Genomic DNA, 23,689 nt, shown 5'->3' on the forward strand with positions numbered 1-23,689 from the left:
TTATTAATTTTATATTTATTTCCTTTTTTTTTCTTTTTTTCTTTTTTTGATCTATTATTACAAGATCGATTGGATTCCATTGTGCTCTAAACGGCTCGGCTTAACAAGCTAATTTTTTTTTTAAGGATAAATTATAGGTTGCGCCTATTAAAATATAATATTATATTTTTTTTCCTAAACTTATAATTCTAACTTCAATTTTCTATAAATGTTTAAAAAAAATTAAATATAGGATAAAAAGTCAATATATTTAAATATTATTTTTTAAAATTAAATTATGTAAATATCTTAATTACCATCATATTATTTTAAGTCATGATTATGACTATTTTTTATTTAATATTTTAATGAATTTAAAATATTTATAAAAGATTTATTTTTTAAACAAATTGACAAAAATTAAGTTATTTCTTATAATTTAGCTTGATGTTGGACGACGTGGTAAGTGTTTATTGAATCTGAGGGGTAAATTTTTTGTACTCAGTTGACTTTTTATAGGGTAGCCAATGAGCTAGTTACACGTGGAGGATTTTACTGTTGCTGACGTGGCGAGTGTTTACTCGGCTTTTTTAGGGAAGCCAATGAACTGGTTACACGTGGAGGATTTAGTTGAACTGTTGCTGTCAAGGTGGAAAATTAAGGAACTATTTTATTTTTGGAAGAAATGGAAAATATATTATATTGGTTTTAACCGTTAACCGGCTGCACAGAGAGAGACCGGGAATTGTCGGTAGCTTAAGGCTTCTGTGGCTGTCGGTGGACTCGATTATTGCAAGCTGTGAGCTGCATAATGACCACTTCAGCCGGCTTCTCTTGATATTTACGGCTCCGCCCATGTGATTTTTTAAAATTTAATTGATATGTTTTTAATTTAATCTCTATTTTGAAAAAAAATTATAGAGTTTTTTATATATTAATTTAATTTAGTTTTCTCATCGTTATTCAAGGTAAAAAGATTCGTTAATGATAAACTTATGTGACAAAATTTTTAGTATATCGAGAAAAATTTAGTGATGAAAAAAAATGTCAACTAAAAATATTTAATATTTGTACCTAATTTTTAATAAACTTAAAAGAAAAATTATAAAATTTTTATTTACTTAATATTTGTCAATTTTTAATTTAAACGATTTGTTTTCTTTAGTGTTTATATTTTGCCCCATTAAAATACATTAAAACACAATTTTCGCCTTAATATTTTTTAACCAATCTTAAAATTAGTTCTTAAGAGTTAATTTTTTTAAAGAAAATAGTTAAATAATAATAATAATAATAATTTATATGCAATCGAAGACCGTAAATAAATATATTTACTGGAACAACTAACCTACACCAGATATTTTAACAAATTTAACTCTGTAAATTCTTAAGATTTATTAAAAAGATGCAATTATAATCATGCATTTCATTTCTTATTCAACTCTCTCATTCCCAACCATTAGAGATTTTTCTCTAAAGAAGGAATTATTTAGGAGGGCCGACAATCGAGATAATGATACGAGGAGAGAACCCTTAATATTAAGCACAATTCATCGGATTAAAATATTAAAATTTTAATCAAAAGATTAGAGGTCTGAATCCAAATTTCATTGTATCATTCGAAAAATAGAAAATAAAACAAGAGAACATGTCTTCGCTGTGTGGGAAAGAAAAGGATTGTTAACTTCACTTGTTATGCACATACAAACATGGCAAAACTACAAATCAACCCACGTTTATAATCGAAACAAAGCTAATGTTCGAGTATTCGAAACACAAGAAATCGCTCACCTCTTGATCCATAATCAGCTTTGTAGTGTCCTATAGTACAGAGACCAATTAGCTACCTGTTGAGCCGCAACAAAAGTAAACTCACTCTAAAATGATGTCAGAACAAATACAACTAAATGTATAATAAAAAGTGAAAACTGGCATGGCCATGTGGTACAAACGGCTCAGCCTAGTAAGACTCTAAGAACTAATTCTGAACCTATTTTGCAATTACAGGTCCATCTAATGGCAACTTTTGTGGCTGCTACTACCATGATAAATCTGTCCCTTTTTTGAGAACAAACAAAATGATGCAACTGGTCTAAGGCTAGTTCTTAAACTTACCTGATGTTTTCGTTGTTCTCAATGTCGGTGAGAGTGCTTTCGACCGCCGAAATGGGGCTCTCCCTTCTCCCTGGTTCTACTTTGTAAAACTCTCGAGGTAAACGAAATGGCTCCGATCGTGGCCATGGCGTAAAAGGCTTTATATGGAGCCAAAGCCAGGCTACACATATAGGTATAATATCCAGCAACTAGATAGATGATGTCTAGTCTGATTTCGATCCGTGACTGACCAAAGAGAGAGAATAAATAGGAATTGAACTCGGGTTTTGAATTACAGACACCGTGGAGGATAACTCCAGTGCAAAGAAAAGAATCCAGCAACCATGGAAAGCTATGATTTGTCCCTATTCTCTGCAACCCCAAAGAATAGGCAATGTGAGAATCGAAGCTATTTTTCTTTCTCCATGTATGATATTCAAATGGACAAGTATTAGTTTTCTTTTTCTAAACGATGTCAAATACGAAACGTGACATGCTAAACATTTTAGACGAAAGCAATGTATTATGAAACAGATTCGGGCAACCATTCTGTTTTCATAATCATACCTGTAACCAAGCGAGCAGTGAAGGTGCAAACATAATTGCTGCGAGAAGATGCAAGATCAATAAGCCATGACAATGATGAAATATCTCCAATTGTGTTTCCCCAAAACTTTTTGAAGAGCAAGGACTGGTGGAAAGGTCTTCAATCAACTCCTTCAAGTTCGATTTGTCGGGCAATGGAAGTTTAAATTGTTGAGAATCATTTCCACCTTGTAATTTTTGGCTTCGCACATGGCTGTGAAAGGAAGCTGTCAAAGAACTAATACAAAAACATGGAATAATACTTTGATCTTCTTTAAAATCGTAAGTATTTTAAGGAAAGACTCTTTTCAGACCGGCTGCCAGAACTTAAGATCTTATAGGTTTAGCAGAGCCTACATTTCAAACCCATTTTGTCTGGCATTGTTTGCCATTACCTTATCACTTATGAGCGTGTCCAAAGATTCAATTATCAGATAAGTACATGCTAGCAAAGCTTCTATTCAACTACACGCTCTTAACCACTAAGCCTACTTTGTATTTCAACTTGTAACACACGTGAGTTGTGTGTATCATACGAGATTAACAACCTTATCTTAGTCTCGGATGCCCAATTACTTTTTAATTTGTTAAAAGAAAAACAAAACTTTCGAGAGTCCTAGTTTTCAACATATGATTTTTGGTGGAATCTTGACATTTGTATTTGAAATTCATTTCAGGTTTTATAAAACATAACATTTCTTAGAAATCCCTTTAGGTTTCCCCACAAGAAGACAAAAATAATTATGACAAGGGTATACTTAAAAGTACCTGGATAGCGCATTGTGGCAACAGAAAGCATGGAAAGCGAGTAGCAAAAACAATCCCATTGCTGGATGAATAAAACATGCCAAGGTAATAGCAGAAAGAGCAGTAGCCAGTAACGGATCGACCAATACCCTTACAACCTAAAATGAGTGAGTTAGATGATAGATCAAATTGGAAATCAACAACTCATAACCTTCCACTACAAAACAGATGTAAGTTAAGTTAATGGACAATAAGGGACAACAAATTCTATGCTACTCAGAATTAGATTCTCCTGTTAAATATGAAAAGCATAAATTTGAAAACAGATCATTTTTCGAATCGTATGGTAGACCAAGTCATGGATCGCAAAGTTTCTTAAGGCAACAGATCTAGGATGCACTTGGGACACATGTTAGGATAGTCAAGGTTCATAGCATCAAACAAGCATAGTACTGCTCAATGAGAAATTTTAAAAGCCTAAAATGATTGTTAAGTTTATTTTTAGTTCACAACAATACGTCTAAAGGTAAAAGCACATTATAGTTATTGGACAACTTGAGCGAAGCACACAGCACATCATGACTTGAAATAAAGATGACAAAAGAAATCGAACCATTTCTGGCCTGTCTAGCGAGATTTTAGTTCTAGTGTACTCTGAAATGTAAATGGTTGACTGCATTTATTATCATAGATAAAATCAAACCTTTGATAATTAAAAATGTGAAAAAAATTTCTAAAACAACTAACCGCTAAAAAGCCGACATTTCTTTCCCACAATTGCCACCTGCAACATGTCAGTAAATCATTTAGGTATATACTCGCTAGGAAGATAACCAAATAATTTAGGTTGAATCAAACTTATTCTTCGAACAAGAACAGCACAAATAAAATATCTAGGAAAAAAGAAAAAAACTTGAAGTAGAAGAAATTTTTTTAAATTGCAAAAACAAAATGCTTTTTCGAGGAGAAATTGCAAATGTAAAATCATACTTGGAATTCCAGTAAACAAATAAACGGCATTCATAACCTCGGAAAAATAACTTGACTACTATTGTCAAATATGAAGGCATACACCCATGATCGAGACCACAATAAATAATGCATTATGCAGGTCATGATCTCTGATTATTTAGTACCAATAGTTGTTTAATACACGGACATTCCATTAGCCCCCCCCCCNCCCCCCCCCCCCCCCCTTTAATGTAGTTTGGTTGAGAAGTTTCTTCCGTCAGAAAATGCTCAACATATCATCTATTCAATTAGATTCCAGTTCTGTGAATTGTACAATGGAGTAATAAACTGACCTTGTCTTGATGAAAACATGCACAACCGCCATCACATAGAATATCAGCTGGGATACCAAAACCACAGTAATGACAGCAGCATTTGCTAACAAATAACAGATCACTGAGACTGTGGTGAAGATGGGCAGAGGAGGTAGTGGTTGAGAAGTTACAAGTGAAAGGAACAAAGATAGTAAAACGGGTACAAAGACCAAATAAAATAATGGGAATGGTATTCTCAAGTTGGATTCTATAGATGTCAGCATTGAAGGTACAGGAAAATCTTGATTCCATGCTTGCGCTTGTCGCATCAATGCAAAAAAAGTAACAACAATACATAAACCAACTATCTGCACGAAAACAATGCACAATGTAAGCTTTTTTAAAATACTTGGAATACATGAGATAACAGCTGAAAATCAAGATTGGCACTCAGTTGTTATTTTTTTTAAATAAACATTAATATTTAATTTTCAAGCCGCTGAAATAAGAGTGGCGTTCAACAGGTAGCAAGTAGCAAAAGATTTGACGAGTCACCACAAAAGCATGTCAGATAGAAAAAAGGAGGGGAAAAACAAATAAATAGTTATGGGATTCAAGAAGTTTAATGATATCTTAGCTAACTTATTACTAATGAATGGAGCAAATGGGAGGGAAACGCATTCAACCGTTGTCTTCCATCTAATACTGTAGAAGTTAAAACTCAAATAAAGAGTCTCAATGGGTTTTCCTAAACAAAATAAAATTCAAATTCAAAAATAAAAATTTTGGGTTTCAATGGCCACCAGTGTAAAATCATGATGAATATATATCCCTAAAATCATCAATGATCTTAATGGCTAAGTGAATTGTATTTGTAACCAAATGTTTAGGGAAAAGGTTCAATTTCTTTGTTTTTTTTGGAGTACGGGATATGGTTCAATGTTAAATCTGCTTTAGTGTAGTAATAAATTGAATATATAACAGCATGATGAATGAATCAACAATCTTAACTTCCCGCAATTACACATTTAACAACTCTGAATATCATAATTAGATTTATCAAAAGATTTCATTTCTTTGAGAATGAACTGCTGATTTGAACAGTTAAAACCTTCAGAACACAAGCATAAAATGTTCCAATCAATTTTTGCCATAGTTACCTCACGAGAGTGTAACAATTACAACCTCGTCCAAACTTTAACCAAACACAGATCCATTTGATTCACATAGTTCCAATATTTTTCACGAGTAAACATATAAATAAGAACTTGTCCAATGAAGGAGAGAAGGAAATATCCTAAACCACGAAGCATGAAGCATAAAAACAAACAAATAAATGCAGGACTTTTCTTTCACCGGGGAATTATGTAAAACATTTAGTTGGCTCTAGAAATAAGCAAGTATATTTTAAGACACTAATAACTTGTTACCTGTGAATTATATAAAAGCAAAAATCTGCCAGCAGCTGCACTGAGAGAGACAATAACGCTTGGTTTATATGAACAGTGAGGATCTACCTGTAGAGATGAAAAGAGTTAACGAGATCAAAATTCCAGGTTATTATTACGTAAGGACGGATAAAAGAAGAATTGAGGAAAATAATTCATACCAACAATAGAACGGTTGTTTTCTCAGATCCTGCACTAGAACTCCAGAGTGCTGGTGAGGAATCAACAAGAATTGTTTCAGTCTGAAGATTCGGGAAAATGTGAAGCCCAGATATATCATCCCAAGCAAGTGCTACTGGTGGAAAACAACGCAATCTACACAGTCCTGGATTATCAAGAAAGTAAAATAGGGTGGATGAATAACTACATGAAAATGTCATTTAAGCTCCATCCCAACTCTCAACAACCGAGAGTTTCTTTAAGTCCATGACGGATTCGAAAAGCACATAAAAATAGTTAGTACTTAGTAGATAAACCAAATGACTCAGAACCTTTAAACATGTTATGCCTTCACTTTATAGCATAATAAAACAAAAGTTCTCAGTAAACTAGAATGGTTCTGATAGCATATTGCAATCTCTAGATATTAGATATTAGGTAACAATATAGATTATAATTAATGCTAGAATGGTTCTGATACCAAGTTGTAAGTGTAAATTATCTTGCTTACATTTATTTATTAATATAGCTATAACTAAAGCTAAGATTTACATGGATAATTAAGGTCATTCCTTCAACAATAACATTACTGCCAAAGTTTAAACACCCTAAACTTAGTTAGGAAACTTGTGCTCGTCAATGATCACTAATGATGTGAATATGAAGTGTATACCGATGATATTTAGACTATTAACACGGAAATTGAGGATTAATAAGAGAACTTTCACATGAATGCCAGTTTCCTCTACTCATTTTCTTTTCATAATAGGGAAACTTTTTTTTTCTTTCAAATGGAATGTACAAGCCTAGAGCATACAAAATCCAAATGAGTGATAAAACCTCCTCAAACCTCGGTACAAGACCTCTAATTACAAAAAGTTCTAGAGACCAATGCCCACAAAGAAGCTTTAAACTTCACACAAAGAGGCTTTAAACTTCACCAACTCTCAAACCTCAGCACAAGACCTCTAAACTTCCCTGAAGATTCTATTACTTATCTCAAGCCAGACCCCCAAAAGATAGCAAGGAAACTAGCATGCCACAAAACTTTACCTTTATCACAAAAAGGCGAACCCAAGAGAACCTCGTCAATCATAGCAGAACAGTCCCTTTTCCAAACCAAACATAAGTTAAACGAATCAAAACAATGGCCCAGAGAAGGTGATGCAAATCCTCGCACTGACGGCTACAAAGAAAACACCAATGTGGGACAACACAAAAGAAGAATGTATCTGGACACGATCCATAATGCTGACTCTCCCATATAAAACCTGCCACACAACAAACTAACCTCCCTGGGAATTTTAACCTTCCAGAGAGAGGAGCAAGTAGAGGGGGGATGAGACGAGGTAAGGATCAAAAATGAAGAACAGAAAATCGGTTTCTTACCCCAGTAAGGATGAGTCCCTACCCCCACAAGGCACACACAGACCATAAAGAATAGAAACAAGTCTCGCAACATCTAAGGCCTCTCTATCAGAAAGATGACACATAAAATTCTAAAGAAGATTAAATGTTTGCTTGCTCAGTAGCACATTGGAAGATTAAGTTAACATTTGCATTCAGTTGAGCGTTTCTACATGTATTCATCCCATGCAGTCTCCAGAAACCCAAGAATGTGCCAGCAACATATGCCCTCTCTTCTTATGTTGCTCTCAACTTTCGTTCAGGGTCGGGGTTCTCCAAGGTTATTTGGAAGCTCAAATTCCTGAGACGTGGAAACAGGTGGGGAGGGAAATTCTCTTCGAACCATCAAAGACTTTTACACTTCATGAATGGCTCAAACTGCATCCAGTAAAAGACTAAACTTTGTTATAAAAAAACTGGACTGAATTTGCAGGTGGCCTAAAGAGGGTAGGAGGGTTTGGAAGAGGAAAAAGAAGCCTAACAAATCCAAATGCTATAAACTTTTAGGTTACCTTTATCATCAGAGAAAACTCCATCTTATTATTTATCCCACTTGAATATTCATCAAAGTCCCCACAGGCAAGGAAAAGGAAGAATAAGAAGTTGCACTATATAACTTATTGTAATAAGAAAATGAAGGAAGAAATCCACGTTGAGAATATAAATTTATCTATCGCAAGTTACATTATAGATAGCAAAGATACATAAAAAGAATATTACATAATATATATAAGAAAGCATTGAACTTACTATTGTTTTCAATACCACCAACTTCGTCATCTGGAAGTCCAGAATTCTTAATCCCACAGCCTGTGGTTTCAAGTTGCAAGGTAACTGGAAGAAGTCCTAAGCTAATGGGGAATGATAAGTTCAGCACCAGAGAATGATTCTCCTTCATAAATATGTCCTACACAACAATTAATTTTAAAATAGTCCAGTCATCAAGTTGATACTGAGACACTAAAGCGAAAATTTTGGAGCACTTAAATAAAGCATCTTCATGAGGTATTTACATCATTATAGTAATTGGAAAGAAGCATTGACCAAGGTGAGATTTCCACCATCCCTGCATCAGGATTAAAGAATTGCCCAACTGCCATGGAAATTGCAGGTGGAGGTCTGCCTGAAACAGTCTGAACATCAAATGGTTACAACACATGCGAACTAATTCTTACATATTGCTAATTTTTCTTTTTAAATAACTAACTTTATAAAAAAGAAAAGTAGAATGCACACGCTATAAAATTATTCAAAGAAGAAACCAACTTTTAAGATTGTAATCATTGAACCTAAATCTATAAGAAAGTTAAGAGAAATCAAGCAAAAAAAAAACACTTCAGAAACTTTTTGTATCAGAGAAGGAAAATCTCAATGGCTATTCTTTTTATGGAAGTAGAAAAGAAAAATCTAAATGACAATGAGTGAAGATCAATACCGGTCGAGGCGCAACTGAAATTGTAAGAAATTTGAAGCCATGCATGTCCTCAGGTCCCAACATAAGTACAGCAGAAGGAGGCGCTTGCTCAGTCTGACTTCCAGGTTCAATCTAATGAGCATAGCACAGATCAGTGGAAGAGTAAAATCCTAAACCTTCATATGTCTGGTCCACGAGCAGAAAGATGTCACAGAAAGAGAAGGATCCACGTTATAAATAAAACTAGTACCTGTCTCGGTGCTGGTCCTGAAGGAATTTGCACCATCTTTGAGGTCACTTCAAAAACCCTTTCACTTAAAGATAAGCCAGCAGACTTCCCCTTTTCGGGCCAAAGATGAAGCCTGACCCCAGAACATGGTAACAGGTTCGTTACAAATATAAAGTGACTTTTTCCGTTTGACCCCTACAGAGAACAAAAAAATTAGAATCTGAGCCCAGGAAATAATGTAAAAGGAAGAAATAAATACCGTCAAACTAATGGGAGGAAAGATTACCATAACAGTGTCAACAAAGTTAACGAAGTTAGTTAAACAACATCCCAATGCTTCATCTTGTATGGGTTTCATAACTAATACAATACCTTATGGGACTGACCTTATATCAAGAAATACATTAGATCATGCAATAAATGAAATAATTAACACATCGAGTCCAAATTCTCAAGATTGCAGTTATAATTATTACTGAAGCTAACCAGTTTCTCCAAGTCCAACCACCGCCTGCGACCATCCATGGCTAGAACAGAGACAGTACTCGTTTGAATATATAGGTCCCTCTCTAGCCCATCATCATTCCAATGAATGTTTTTGGGACAAGCATACGGAGATAGAACTGCAGATCCTGCAATATACCATTATGGCTATAATTCTTCTAAATACAGAGGTTGAATTACACAACTTTTTTCGTATATGGACACTTCAAAGAAAAGCTAATGAGTTTAATTCAAAATTGATCCTGCTTCTGTCTTCTAATTTATCAACACGGACCCTATGCAAGTGAACAAAGAGTTAACATAGAAAAGACCAAGAAAAAACCTCTTGCATGCAAAAAAATATATATATATAGAGAATGCTCAGCTGGTAAAATTCATGAAAATAAAGGAAACTGATCTTGTTTTCTTTTTCCCAACCACTATATTGATAAATGCAATAACTAACAATTTGGTCCATCCATCGGAATAGTGTTTTTTCTTTTTTTGGGATAGGAAACAGAAAATAACGTAATAAGAGAGAATAACTAATAACTTCAATGTGCATACACAAAAACAACTAACAACTTCAATGTGCATACACAAAAACAATATAACAAACTACCAGACGCATTTTCCACTTTTTTAGCAGGAAAGTGGGCAAATTGTTGAGAATTGTGTGATTGGGTCCTCCAATTGAAACTCTGTGGTATTCCACTATGCAGCATTCTTGTCAATATAGAGAGTCTTTTTCGAGGGGCCAAATACGGTTGGCCTGTAGTGGAGTCCACCAAACTAAGAAGGCTGTGTGACACCTAGACAAGAAAGAAAATTTTCAAAACAATCTAAGGACAGCTTATTCTTTCAAACTTGAAGAGAATTATACCTGTACAACTAATTGATTACACCACAAAATTGCCAGATGTTCCATTGATAACCACACATTTTTAACACCTGTACTGCTGATCATAAAGCCATGTGTAGGAGGAACAATCCCATCCAAGGATTCTAATTTTGACCTTACCTATAGACAAGGATAGAACTATCAACAGGAAAATAATAAATGAACCAGAAAGATAATACCCTTTACACAAACCTTGAAAAATATTTTTTTTTTAGGTAAGAAACTGCACTTTCATCGAGAATAATGAAAGAATACAAGGACATACAAAAACAAGCCCCAACAAAAATGGGAACCTTGATAAAGATTTTCAATTATTCAGACTGGCATAAAAAGACAGGTCCTTATAACTTACAAAACAATTTTGCAAACATGCACAAGAAGAGTTCTAAGAAATTAATTAAATCCCAAAAATCCATCCATCCTCTAAAATTACATCCTCCCCAACCAAAAGATTACTTCAATGTCAGGTTTTTTTTTCTTATTTTCTTTTTAGAAAGAACTATATGAATAATTGCAAAAAGAACTTGAAGTGACACATCACAAAGATGCGTGACTTTTGGCTAGATCTACCCATGTCCTTTCATTTCACTCCATAAAAATTTCTGCAAGGATTTTTATTTCTTTAGTATGACATGAAGCGATACCAAAGTGAGTGAGGGTGAGGGAATGTTGAATGGGATGCATGTTCATTGTGGAATGATGAGCAATCCTAAGGTGGGGGAAGAAATAGAGATTCTCAAGTTTGAATAATTGAAACATAAACTACATAAAATTTGACAAAAATGAATCAACCAAAGGAATTTATTTTGGCATTTATTGGTCGCAGATTCTTTTCAACCACTAAATATATCAAGGCCACAGGCCTTCATCAGAGTCGAAAGTTAGATGATACAAACATACAGTCGATGTATTCAAGCCAACTATGCATATGAGAAAACTATTATCCTTTCAATAGAACCTAAAAGGTCAAATTCTACTTTAATCAAGAAAAAGGTCCCACGTTGCACTAATTGGCAAAGAAGAAATACTGCAAATGTACCTGGTAATCATGATAACCCCCAGAAATTGAAACTACCACAACATGTGAAAGTAGAGGATCAGATGCAAAATATCCACTTCGAGTAATTTGAACCTCATAGCCCTTCCTCCATTCCTCATTTACACGAGTGAAGTACCGACCCAAAGATGGCTGCAGGGCTAGAGGAGGAGATCTGTAACATGTAAGACGAGATGAAGCACGAAATTAACAAACCAAAAATGTTCTCAGTATCATGAAACTCACTGGTGAGGGCTAGAAAGTGTAAGAACTGTTTCAACGGCTGATTTTCTAAGTCCAGGATGCACGACTGCAGCTCTAGCAACAAACCCACCAATAGAATGGCCAACCAATATCACACTTCTAGGCAAACTTCCAGAGTCAGCAGCACCTTCTTTTGCTCGGGCATTAAAAGATTCTTTATATTGATCTAATATCTGCACAAACAAGTTAAATTGATAATCAAGTGGAGAAATTTAATAAAAGTTCTTTGGAGGACAAACCCACACCATGAAACCATTACATTCAAAACGTAGAAATAGACTGGAAAAAAGAAAATGATTTGCATTATTCTTGCACGAAGAAAGAGATCGGAATGGGAAAATATCAGGAAACTAAATTAAAAAATAAAGAAATATTATGGCTTCTTTTTACATTGGATCCTGTAGAGATGTTAATACGTTCTATTTGGGACTATCAGCCACTTCTTACATTATTCCAAAAGTTCCATTACCCTTTTCCAATTAAAATTCTGAAATGGATAGAGAAGCCTGGAAAAAAAAAACAATATTCCTTCCTTCCATATCACAGATCCATCTTCCCCCCCCCCCCCCCCCNTCCCCCCCCCCCCCACCACTTTGGTGGAAAAGTGGAAAATAAAATATCTTGAAAATGATGTAATTTATAAGACAACTAGATTACAAAAATTTGAGAGCAATACCCTGTGGATGGCGTGTACTACATATTCTGCATGTTCTTCAAGTATCCCTCCATCCATTGCAGAATGTTCACCTTCAAGATCCACTACAAACCAATCCAGCCTACGCGTGTAGTGGTCTGGCAACTGAAGGCCAGCCAAACTAGTGCCTGCCTCACCCTCCACCCTATCTATGTTAGCCTCCTGATAAAAACTCTGCTCGAGAGGGCCTCCTTGATAAGCCCTATCGGATTCTGCCGCCAAGGATCGCACCTGTAATCAGGAAATTTTACAAAAAAAGCATAACTACTATTTACAGATTAGAAAGTAAAATTTACAATTAGTTTCAGACTTTCAACAAAAAAACATAAGGGAACATGTGGTAAGGGAATCTATATTATATGAAGCAGAAACAGGAAAGGAAGAAGAAGACCTTGCCTGCTTGTAGCTACCTCCATTTCCTGGAATGAAAAGGACTGGAACACCATTAAGTTTCTTAAGATGCTCCTTGAAATCAATCTTTTTCCATCCTTCGTGATACAAATGCAACCCATATTTTTCTGATGATAAGCCCACCGGTGAAGAAATTGGAATATATGTTGGATACATGTACGTCATAATACAACCATTAGAAATTGGTTTTAGAATTCCATATATAGCAGCAAGGCTGATCCATACTGTCGCAACTATAAGAACAGCAATTCTGATTTTGGCTCTAAGGTCTTGCATCATTGGGTCAGACTACCAAGTCCTCGTTTAGCTCTCTCTACAAAGCTCCCATAAATATCGGTTTCAAATCCTACACAAAACACCACAATATCCATAATCCAACTCGAAATCCACCCTTTCCCGAACACGAAGCTCCCATAAATTCTCGCAAGGCACGCTACTTCTCTTCTAGATAAAATGCAAAAAGTATTCAATGTATTTTCTTGTTCAGAGGACATGAAAAATCAAAACCAGACACTTGGATTTAGATCCACTTCGGCATAAACATGGAGCATTAAGAGTAGTAGCAGTAGTACCAGAGTAAATGAACTCTCTATAGTTATTCAATCCGACGGAAAACCGCCACACAAAAACATCCAGAGAAACAGCAACACAAGCAATCAAATGACAACACGTCAACCATCAGATGCATTAGACTTGCAACTCTTCGAGACTAAACAACAAAAAAGGAAATCTACAAAAATGAACAAAATCAATTACGAACAACTCGTTGAGAATTCATAGAAAATCGTGCTAATTACACATTACGAACAAATCATCAAATAGAATCAAGATGAACTAAAATCATTAACCAAAAACTTAGGAAATTGATCTGGTGGAAACACGAGGATTGCAAACCGCAAGAGCATTAGAAGAAGCCAAAGGAGTTGAGAGAACGAAAGCTTACCCGATCCGTGAAAGCGCAAAGGAAATGGCGGGAGCAGAAGAGAGAACTAATCAGATCTCCGAATGAATCAGAGAGCTTTTCTTCTTCTTTTTTTCAATTATTCCCTTTTCGAAACCCAAAAAGAAAATGTGAAGAATTCTTTTAAAGAGAAGAGCTTATTATAAAAGGAAATATGGAATAATGGTAGCTCGACAAAGGGATTTGACCAAATTTTGACTCCTGAACGACCGTTGTGTTTGGAAATTCAGGTGTTCAACTGACGTGGCTAGTTTTTACTGGTTGGTGAAACTTCATTTGCGGGAATTTTATCACCGCCCTTGGATGCCCCGCCCTTGATTAGGATTTCATTGTCGGGGAAAATAAACAATTTTTTTTTTTTTCTGGAAGCATATTTAAATATTAGATTTTCAATTTAAATAATTTTTCAAAATGTATCTTATAGTATTTTTATATCTTACCAAACTAAATATTAGATTGAATATAAATTATTATTATTATTTTTTTTAGAAATTTTGTATAATTGCTATTTTATATGTATTATAGTACAATTAAATTGATTTTATAACCCAAAATACATTATTTATTGAAGAATATAATATTTTAATTTAATATTTCAAATTATAAATTTAAATATTAGGGAACAATAAAATAAAATGTGTTATTCTCTTCATTTTCGTCATTAACGTCATTAAGATAAAAAAAAATTAAAGAAAATAATTTTATAAATTACGAACCCATAACATGAGACACAACTTCTCGAAATAAAAGACAATCTCATCTAACTACCAAATTTGACCAACTTTATGTAGACTTGGCACGGGAGGTCAACCATTATAGGTTTCATTTATTTCAATTCAATCAAATAAGATATTTTAAGTGATGTCGAACTAAATTAATTACGTCACGTAAATTTATTAGATTAAACTAATTTATTGGATGGACTAGTGTCATTATTTTGACATTATTTTATTTTCTAGATTTTGTCATTTTAATTTATTTTGAAGACGTACAAATTACTAAAATAAGTATGAAAGCAAGATATAACACTAAGAATTATTACGTGTCATTTTATAAATTAATCCTCTCAAAAGCCCCTAATGTTATAATTTATTTCCACCATTTCTCGAAGGGAGATTGTGCAAAAAAAAAAAAAAAAAAAAAAAACAATATAGTGATACACTACACATGACTCATAGGTTTACCGAACATAGTTCAACTAGCATAAGCTCTATCAATTTGACAAGCAAATAAAAATTTTGGATCTTCGAACACACTACAAGAAGGCTGGAATGCCAACCGACGTCTATTATTGAATTTATCTGACTCAATAATACCCTATTTTTTGAACGTCCAGTGACTTTTCATTGAATGGATAAGTCACCAATCCCTAAAACGGACTGTGTAATGTACTTTATCTGTTGGGTTACGGGTGGACATTTTACTAGAGGTTTCTATTGAATCAATCTACCATTCGCCAAGATTTCATAATCCGCTATCGACCTTATTCCTTCCAATTCATTGGGCATTCCAATGAAATATTCCAATGAAATAAAAACAAAACTTGTATTGTGAAAATACACACTAAGTATGCACCAGTATGCACCTATCAAGCACGACTATAAAACGTATGTGACAATTGTAACGCTTAATTTATCTTTTTTTTATTTTTTATTCTCTTAGAGATGAAAATTAATATTTTTAAGGGATTGAAGGGGTTGCCCATCAAATCTTTAAATATCTGAAATAATAATAAAATTAGCTATCATTATTTATCTTAATCATCAATTCATATCACAAGTCATCTAAACTTTATTCATTCAATTGGTCAAGGAATGGATCATCAACATATATGTCAAATCTTCAAAATTTTCACTATCGATTATCGATTATTGAACTATAATTTAAATTTTAGACGACAAACATCCCTTCGACTTCCAACCTGATTAAGCAATTTATTGATTATAAAGTGGCATATATTCAAGTTGTAGTTATTAAAAAAATAAATAAATAAACGACTTACAATAATTAAACATTATCTCAATATCATCAAATATTCACGTCATAATCATAGGTCGTGTGAATATTCAAGTTGTGAACATCAAATATTCAAGTTGTGAATGACAAAAAGAATTTGAACTAATTTCTTTAGAGACACATTCGACTATTCATAAAAATATCAACAATTGAGGCAGTCACATCAAACAATTTATCAAAATGAAAGCGACCCATTTTTTCGTTCCTTACCCTTCGAGTCGACATTAATAATATGTACATACCATAACTTACATAGTCATACCAAGCTATACAGTCTGGTTTGCATTAGCAGTGTCCCCATCACTTCTCTTGTTGGTTGTTGTGTTCTTTAGTATCTGTATAGAGCAATTAGCTGATGTATTAATGGGTTCTTCGAAATTATTACAAAGTCAAAGATTATCCAGTACAATGATTCAGACAAAGACCGAAGATGTTCATACGTAAGTGCTGAACAGTGAGAATATGGTTCAATTTCATCACGCATATGAACAAATAGTTGAAATCAATCGATTAAACAACAAAGTTTGAGGCTTAGACAAATATAATACTACACCTACACCTCCTTTGTTGTTCGACACTTCAATCACTTTTTCAGTATCTCTTCGAGGCGACATGGCTAAGTTGATGTACTCTCCTCCCAATCACTTCTTGCTGTTCCCCGAAGGAGGGTAGACACGAGGCAGTGTGCCAGTAAGGACACTGGATTTAGGGGTGCTCCCATATTGATTGGAGGAAAGAAAGAGTGCCAGCGAGGATGCTGGCCCCGAAGGGGGTAGATTGTGATGTCCCACATTGGTTGGGGAAGAGAACAAACCACCATTTATAAGGGTGTTTAAAGCCTTGAGGGGAAGCCCGAAAGGGAAAGCCCAAAGAGGGCAATATCTACTAGCAATGGATCTAGGTCCTTACAGTTTAAGGTATACTCTACACCATGTTAGGAATCACGACTCTTCACAATGGTATGATATTGTCCAATTTGAACATAAGTTCTCATGACTTAGTTTTGGACTTCCCGAAAAGCCTCATACTAATGGAGATATATTCTTTACTTATAAACTCGTGATCATTCCCTAAATTAGTCAACGTGGACTCCCTACCGATCCTCAACAACTTGTTGGTACAAGATATTAATTAATGAATTAATGAATCTATAGCATCAAACAGTGGTTTATTTCCCATTCTTTCAAGATATGGAAAGTTCGAAATTCAAACATTTAAACAAAATGATCCATACGGTTAAGAATGGATAAGAGATTCCTAAACAATAAATCCTCAGCTGGTTAGAATGCTAAGGATCCATAATTAATAATGGTCACAAATAAGATACAAAAAACCAAGTGTTTCATGAGATGATGATCCAAAATAGTTGTAAAAACCAGCTATTACCATCGTTAAATTCTCCACCGTATTTATTGAACAATAAAATAATTAAGAGGCAAAACTAAATGTCTATCTACTCTAAATGTAAATATTCTCTTTCCCTCATTGCACAAATAATTCTCTGTTGTGCCATGGCCCCTACAAACCTACCAAAATAAATTACCCAAATAATGCAAACCTACCAAAATAAATTACCCATATAACTATACCACGAACAGATACTATTTGGGGTTCCGATGACGGCAAACGCCTATCTAATAGTGTTAGGTGCTTACCGACCCCATCTAAGAATGGATCCAAAAATCTCGATGGAACTTGACTGAGAAGGAAAAGGATAAAAGATTCTACTCTTTATAGTTGAGAATTAAGAAAATTAAATGAATAATAAATGGAAATAGTTGAGAATTAAGAAAATTAAATTAATATTAAATGGAAAGAGCAATACATGCATATAATAAAATGTCCCTGTAATAAAAGATTAAATATGATAACTATCCTTAACAATAGTCATGTTTTTTTCGTTCAACAATATCTATTGCTTAAGTCCATCGACATTATACTATATCTTGGTACATTTGATCTCCTCATGTTGTATTAAATCAATTGATCAGAAATACACAATTTATAATCAGTAAAGGTGTAATAGATTATGATGTTCAAGCAAGTTTAATTGATACTTGAATTTAAAAATGTCTACCTCTATGAGTATTGAATTTTATGTTTTGTTTCAACAAAAGGAATATTGAAAGATGAGTAATAGACTAGCAAATTCTAAGAAAAGATCCAAAATATAATGGAAGAAAATCAATACTTCCAGATAAAACAGTGATGAATTTGATCAAACCTATTGGCAATTCAATGATGTAACCAACCAGAAATAAATGAATATGAAAATGAGAAACGATAACCATAAATATGTGAAAGGAAAGGAAACGTAATTAACATGCAATGTTTAAAAACAAGAAAATGGAAGCGAGGGGGGTTGGTTGACGTACGTGTCTAAGCATCTGATTCTCATTTTGTAACGTGGACAGATTCTCTTCAAGCTCGGAGTTCCTTTTCAACAAGTTTGCTGCTCGTATTTCCAAGTCGCCCAAATACGCCTTTTTCCTCTCCCTTGCTTGCTGTGCTGAAACTCTGTTTCTTAACAATCTTTACGAGAGAGAGAGAGATAAAGTGTGTCACAAAAATGAGATGCTGCAATCCCTCCACATACGATACGAGTGAAGAAATTGGCAGTAATACGCTACTTTGGTCCCCATTCTAGACCTAGAAACCTTACCTCTTAAGCCTTTTACTTTCTTTGTCAGCGGAGCTTCGTCCTCTGCTCCTTACGCCATCTGATGCAGGGGCTTTACCAGATGCTGAAGTGCCGCCGGCAGCAGAGGCAGAGTTGCCGCAGATCTGCGGCACTCTGCTTATCTCCTCCTCATCACTTCCCACTCCTATATCTTCGGTAAAGAAACAAATCATAACGTAATTCTCCCTCAAAGAAACAAAAACAGGATGCGATTCCTGGAAATTAAGATTAATTAATTATATACGGTCCTACATCAACAAAATTTCAAAAGCTTGAATCAACAAGGAGAAACTATCAAACTGGTACGAATTCAGGTTAGAATAATTTATTTCATTCCGAAACAGATTCACTGGCAATTTTACCGTACAAATAGGCCAGGAAAACAAACGATGATCAAATAAAATCATTCACAGCCAAGCCAGGTGACTGATTTCTCAAAACAAACTCGTCTCCATCAACCAAAAGAACAAAACAAAACTACAGAAGACGTCCAATAGCACTTCACGTACAATCTTTCCACGAGAAATCGTAAAGACAAAACAAGGAACTAAAATCAAACCTTCTTTAACATCAAGTAGAAACGCGGAACTCGACGATCTTTCGCTGCTCGATCGCGTACGACCGGCGGAGGCGGCGGCGGTGGTTCGTTCCTGCATTGCGCCGGCGAAATCAACACCGTAAGAAGTTGATGTGCATGAGTGAAGAGGGGACAATGACGTTGCTTAAAAAGAAAAGGAAAACTAGAAAAGAGCGGGATACGTTCGATAACAGTGCCTTCATAGGACAGCAAGTTGCTTTGGGTTGAATCCGGCCGTTGATTTTGTCTTAAATCCGACGGTAACTAAAGAATCAACGTGGAGGGAGATGAGCTTTACAAAGTGAGATCAATCAAAGGTTGTAAAAGAGGAAGCGTGGAGGATGTTGGAGCCGTGAGATTTGATACAATTTTGAGATATGCAGATCCGTATACGTCAGCATCAAAAAATGCTGGTTAAAATTTCGTTACAGCTAAATTTCATTTATAAATTACAGTAATTATAATATTTTAAATTACGGTAATTAAATCAGCTTTACAAACTTGTTTTTAATTATTAAAAAATTATTGGAGATAACAAGGTTAAATTTCTAAGGTTGAAATTATGTAAAATGTTATATAAGGTTGAAATCAGCTTTACAAACTTGTTTTTAATTAACTTGTTTTTCTGGTATTTCTTGTTCTCTCCCCTCGAATAAGGGAGGCTAATGAAGCTCTCGAATAGCTTCTCCTTAATTGAGGTTCGACTCTTTTCACTGATATGGCTAAGTTTAGGACATGGCTCTAATGGGTTATAGAGCTCTCGGTTTAGGGCATGACTTTAATGGGGTTTATAGAGCTCCCGAATAGCCTTCTCTTAATTGAAGCTCGACTCCTTTCTCTGACATGGCTAAGTTTAGGGCATGGCTCTAATATCATGTTATGAATTACGATTCTCCACAATGGTATAATATTATCCACTTTGAGCATAAGCCCTCGTGACTAGAGCACTTGTGACTTTGCTCTGGACTTCCCCAAAATGTCTCATTCCAATAGTATTACTCACTTCTAAACCCATGATCTTCTACTAAATTAACCAATATGGGAGATTATATTCTCGTCCCCACCCTGCTTAATATATATATATATATATTTTTCATATTAAAAAATAAAATAGTTAATTTTGAAGCTCTAATTTTAATATTAAAATAAAGACGGTCATAGATTTTTTAATTCTTAAAAGACTACAGTGTAATATTAAAATTTAAATTTTAAAAAATTATATCGATAGAACACACACACACACACATATATATATATATATATATATAGATTTATTTGCCTACGAAATATATTAATTCATTAGATTTTTTTACAAAGATTATATTAAAAAATGAAAACTTTAAAATAATTATTTTTCAAAAAATAATAAATGGAGAAAAATTACCAGTGAGAACTCGATTCTCCCAAAAATAAATAGAGAATTTCACGAGGATAGAGACGGGGAATGATTCCCTTATCTTTGCCCCGTGGACATCTCTACTTTCAATTTCAACTTCGGTTTTCATCTCAAAATTTGAATCTCAACAAAGTAAGTCACTCACTTAAAAAATGATCTCGTTATTGGGCACTCGTTAACAAATCGTTCTTTATTTATAAACTGATCTGATGCAATAAATAAACATTTCCTTTATAACTAAGCTGCCTATCCTCAGCTCCAACACAAAACAAATGGCCTTGCAACACCAAATCCCCCTTCATTCCAGCCGTTTCCCAAACAAATTTAAAAAGCCCCATAGCTCTATCAAGCTGCCTCACCCCATTCCAAACAACCCTCTCCTCATCACAGCTCAAGATCCTCCCCATGAACACCAAATACTTCTCCTCCTTCTCAACAGCCTTCAACAACCCACCACAAAGGTCCACTTCTACATCCCTAAAATGCCCAAAAAGATAGTAAAGTAAGAGAGTGAACAAGCACCTGGATGAGTGGCCCAGCGTCTTTGACAGCTTCTTCTGCACCAGGCTTTCTTGATGCTTTGCTTCCTTGAATCCAATGCTTTTATCGGTTAGCACGTCTCGGATCTGTGTAAGCCCCTCCTTCATCACCTCTAGCTTTGTCACATATTGATGCAAACCCTTTTCGTCTTTCAGCGTGCTGATTAGATCGGTGAACATCTCGAGCATGTCTTCCCATTTTGGAGATGTCGATGAATCGACATTGTGTTGCAATGGAGCTGGCCGCATCCATGAAGTGATGTGAGCATTTGAATTGGTGGCATCATTCAAGAAGTTTAGGCAACTTGAAACTATTTGCTGCCCCATTTTGATCCCTTTGTTGGGTGAGTGATGAGCCAGTGGATCCAGCTCCATTTTTAACTCTTTCAGCACATGATCCAATGCACCAGTCCAAATGTGATGTTGTGTAGCCTGTTGAAAAGAATAAATATAAAACATTCAAACATATAATCTATCTGTTTAACCTTTTACGTTAGTAGTGATTTATCTCAACCCCGATAAGTCAGAGAGACCACGTATCAAAAATTTATTGTGGATGTTACATGATTCAAACATATAATCCAAGTGTTTCTTAACAATCCCATATCGAGGTATTGTGGATGTTACATGAATTTTATTTTCTTTGAGTTCAACAGCATGGGAGGGTGGGGATTCGAATAATTGACCTATTAGTTGTGGACATATGCCTTAACCAATTGGGTTATGCTCGAGTGGACAGTTGTTCCATGAAATTAATCGAACTAACTAGTAAGCAAACACCAATGGACATCAGCTGTTCATGCATTTAGCTTTATAAATCAAATTAATACTCAAAGCTCACATATGAGGAAAATAAAAAGCATATATATATATATATACACACACAAAAGACTAAGTATTTCCTGTTTAAACAAACCTGTGGGCATATGGTGTGGCGCACAAGCTTCCTTTGTTGGGCAGACACGTTGAGGAAGTTGCTGACCTTGGTGAGTGAATCAACAACCATTGGCTCTCTTTCGCTTGAGTTTCTGAAACATGTCTGAGGCTGCCAATTTGTAGCAGTCGATGCAGCCATTTCCGTTACTCTCCTCTGAACCGACGGAGAACCAATGAAGACTCTTACAAGAGACTTAAAAATACGCATTCTCTGTTCAATTCGCTCGTCCAAAATGGTTGAATCGTCGTTAACATTAACAAGTCGCCCATCGATCAAATCCACATTCTTCAATGAGCAGCTCAATTTTTTTATCTTCGGAAATGCCTTCTCGTACCAATCGGCTGGCAGCCGCTCATGATCATCGAAGGAGTCCTCTGTGCAGTGATATAGCATCGGATTTGAATAAAACGCAGAGCGTCTCGTAATGTTGAGATGAATTACGCGACAGACGAACATCAACCTCTGAGAATGCTTATACGCCATAATCATGCCTCCAAAATCACTTCATGAAGTTAATCCCTTGAAAAATTCCGAGAAGTAGCTTCACATATTTTCGTTGGTTCAACATCGAACAGCGGAGTGGCTATGCCATAGCCTGAAACTTCAATGCGGCATTTCGTCGAACAGGTGGAGGGCATACAATACAGAAATGAAAACCGCCAATCCAGATAGTTGGAATCCTTGTCTAACCAGAATGAAATCGAAGATCAGCTTACCGGAACAAAGAGATTGAGAACATTAAAGCGAATCGACAAATTTCGGCCGTCGGGCAAAGATCACTCACCGCTTCTTAAACCGAAGAAAACCAATATTTTTTTGTGTTGGACTTCGACTTCGCGTTCTTCTGAGTCTGCTTTCGATTTACCACTGATTTTAAGCTTCTCACAAATCTCTCTTCCATATTCATAGATTCAATTGATTCAATTGGATTGAGATATTTTTAAAATGTTAGGTTATGTTTACATTTAAACAGTTCAAAATTATTTTTAAAAGCGGTTTGAAAATAAATAAAAATTAACATACATATCAACATTAAAAAAAACAAAAAAATTAAGTTGATAGAAATTTTCAATATTAATCAACTATATTATTTGAATTATGTTGATAAATTATATTAATAGCCCCTGATTTGTTTTTACCTATTATATATGTCTCACGATTTTAAAACACGTTTTTAGAAAAAAAAAATTATCGGAATCTATCATATACATATTCTATAACGACACAACAAGTTAATAATATATATGCGATACATATCCTTGAATGAATAATATTTGTCGATTAACGTTTACATATATATATACATACATATACACACACACATGCATCTATATATATATAGAAAGAATCACTAACAAAATCCCAAATCTAGATTGAGATCGTGGGTGGAGACTAATAGTTAAATTAACACCTCAGATGGCGAAAGAATCATCGTATGCCCCGATGATAGATTATTACGAGCCATAC

General features: G+C 34.8%; 3 protein-coding genes across 13 annotated transcripts; all 3 read right to left on the reverse strand.

The window, feature by feature from the left end:
- Positions 1-1,565: 1,565 nt before the first annotated feature.
- On the reverse strand, positions 1,566-14,193 carry LOC111446178. Of its 9 annotated transcripts, none has more exons than XR_002711034.1 (20): positions 14,060-14,193; positions 13,102-13,560; positions 12,688-12,936; positions 11,994-12,184; positions 11,751-11,922; positions 10,694-10,831; positions 10,433-10,622; positions 9,814-9,959; positions 9,349-9,522; positions 9,120-9,230; positions 8,698-8,817; positions 8,435-8,591; positions 6,280-6,443; positions 6,101-6,187; positions 4,710-5,038; positions 4,153-4,189; positions 3,427-3,563; positions 2,641-2,872; positions 2,048-2,445; positions 1,566-1,997 (listed from the first exon to the last, which is right to left on the reverse strand). XR_002711034.1 is itself a non-coding variant. In XM_023084882.1 (20 exons), the coding sequence occupies exons 2-19, from the start codon at positions 13,393-13,395 to the stop codon at positions 2,113-2,115; spliced, it is 3,261 nt and encodes a 1,086-aa protein (XP_022940650.1). In that variant the 5' UTR covers positions 13,396-13,560; positions 14,060-14,193; the 3' UTR covers positions 1,566-1,800; positions 2,095-2,112. The 9 variants fall into 9 exon arrangements, 8 of the variants coding, with proteins under 8 accessions (XP_022940650.1, XP_022940649.1, XP_022940651.1 ...); XM_023084882.1 differs by having other exon boundaries at positions 1,566-1,800; positions 2,095-2,445; XM_023084881.1 differs by having other exon boundaries at positions 1,566-1,826; positions 2,095-2,445.
- A 1,971-nt stretch (positions 14,194-16,164) lies between these two features.
- Positions 16,165-19,533, reverse strand: LOC111446032 (transcription factor HY5-like). 2 transcript variants are annotated; one of them, XM_023084652.1, is made up of 4 exons: positions 19,333-19,533; positions 18,756-18,918; positions 18,469-18,625; positions 16,165-16,428 (listed from the first exon to the last, which is right to left on the reverse strand). In XM_023084652.1, exons 1-4 carry the CDS (start codon positions 19,427-19,429, stop codon positions 16,360-16,362), a joined length of 486 nt encoding a protein of 161 aa, XP_022940420.1. In that variant the 5' UTR covers positions 19,430-19,533; the 3' UTR covers positions 16,165-16,359. The 2 variants fall into 2 exon arrangements, with proteins under 2 accessions (XP_022940420.1, XP_022940419.1); XM_023084651.1 differs by having other exon boundaries at positions 18,756-18,924.
- A 1,388-nt stretch (positions 19,534-20,921) lies between these two features.
- Positions 20,922-23,084, reverse strand: LOC111446029. Of its 2 annotated transcripts, XM_023084647.1 has the most exons (3): positions 23,007-23,083; positions 22,202-22,907; positions 20,922-21,717 (listed from the first exon to the last, which is right to left on the reverse strand). In XM_023084647.1, the coding sequence occupies exons 2-3, from the start codon at positions 22,709-22,711 to the stop codon at positions 20,941-20,943; spliced, it is 1,287 nt and encodes a 428-aa protein (XP_022940415.1). In that variant the 5' UTR covers positions 22,712-22,907; positions 23,007-23,083; the 3' UTR covers positions 20,922-20,940. The 2 variants fall into 2 exon arrangements, with proteins under 2 accessions (XP_022940415.1, XP_022940414.1); XM_023084646.1 differs by having other exon boundaries at positions 22,202-23,084.
- Between the last annotated feature and the right edge of the window lie 605 nt (positions 23,085-23,689).

Source organism: Cucurbita moschata, unplaced genomic scaffold (assembly GCF_002738365.1).
Source record: "Cucurbita moschata cultivar Rifu unplaced genomic scaffold, Cmos_1.0 Cmo_Scf00008, whole genome shotgun sequence".
Lineage (NCBI taxonomy): Eukaryota > Viridiplantae > Streptophyta > Magnoliopsida > Cucurbitales > Cucurbitaceae > Cucurbita > Cucurbita moschata.

Bases quoted from the DNA above. Each gene is read 5' to 3' on its own strand.
- LOC111446178 (XM_023084882.1), bottom strand. From the start codon at position 13,395: ATGATGCAAGACCTTAGAGCCAAAATCAGAATTGCTGTTCTTATAGTT. The intron at 9,960-10,432 runs GTAGTTTGTTAT...GGTATATTGCAG, and splicing joins AAAAGTGGAAAATGCGTCTG to GATCTGCAGTTCTATCTCCG. The intron at 2,873-3,426 runs GTACTTTTAAGT...TTCCTTTCACAG, and splicing joins TGCCACAATGCGCTATCCAG to CCATGTGCGAAGCCAAAAAT.
- LOC111446032 (XM_023084651.1), bottom strand. From the start codon at position 19,429: ATGCAGGAACGAACCACCGCCGCCGCCTCCGCCGGTCGTACGCGATCG. The intron at 18,626-18,755 runs GTAAGGTTTCTA...TCTCTCGTAAAG, and splicing joins GAAAGTAAAAGGCTTAAGAG to ATTGTTAAGAAACAGAGTTT. The intron at 16,429-18,468 runs GTACGTCAACCA...TGCTCTATACAG, and splicing joins AGAATCAGATGCTTAGACAC to ATACTAAAGAACACAACAAC.
- LOC111446029 (XM_023084646.1), bottom strand. From the start codon at position 22,711: ATGATTATGGCGTATAAGCATTCTCAGAGGTTGATGTTCGTCTGTCGC. The intron at 21,718-22,201 runs GTTTGTTTAAAC...TCTTTTCAACAG, and splicing joins GCCACACCATATGCCCACAG to GCTACACAACATCACATTTG.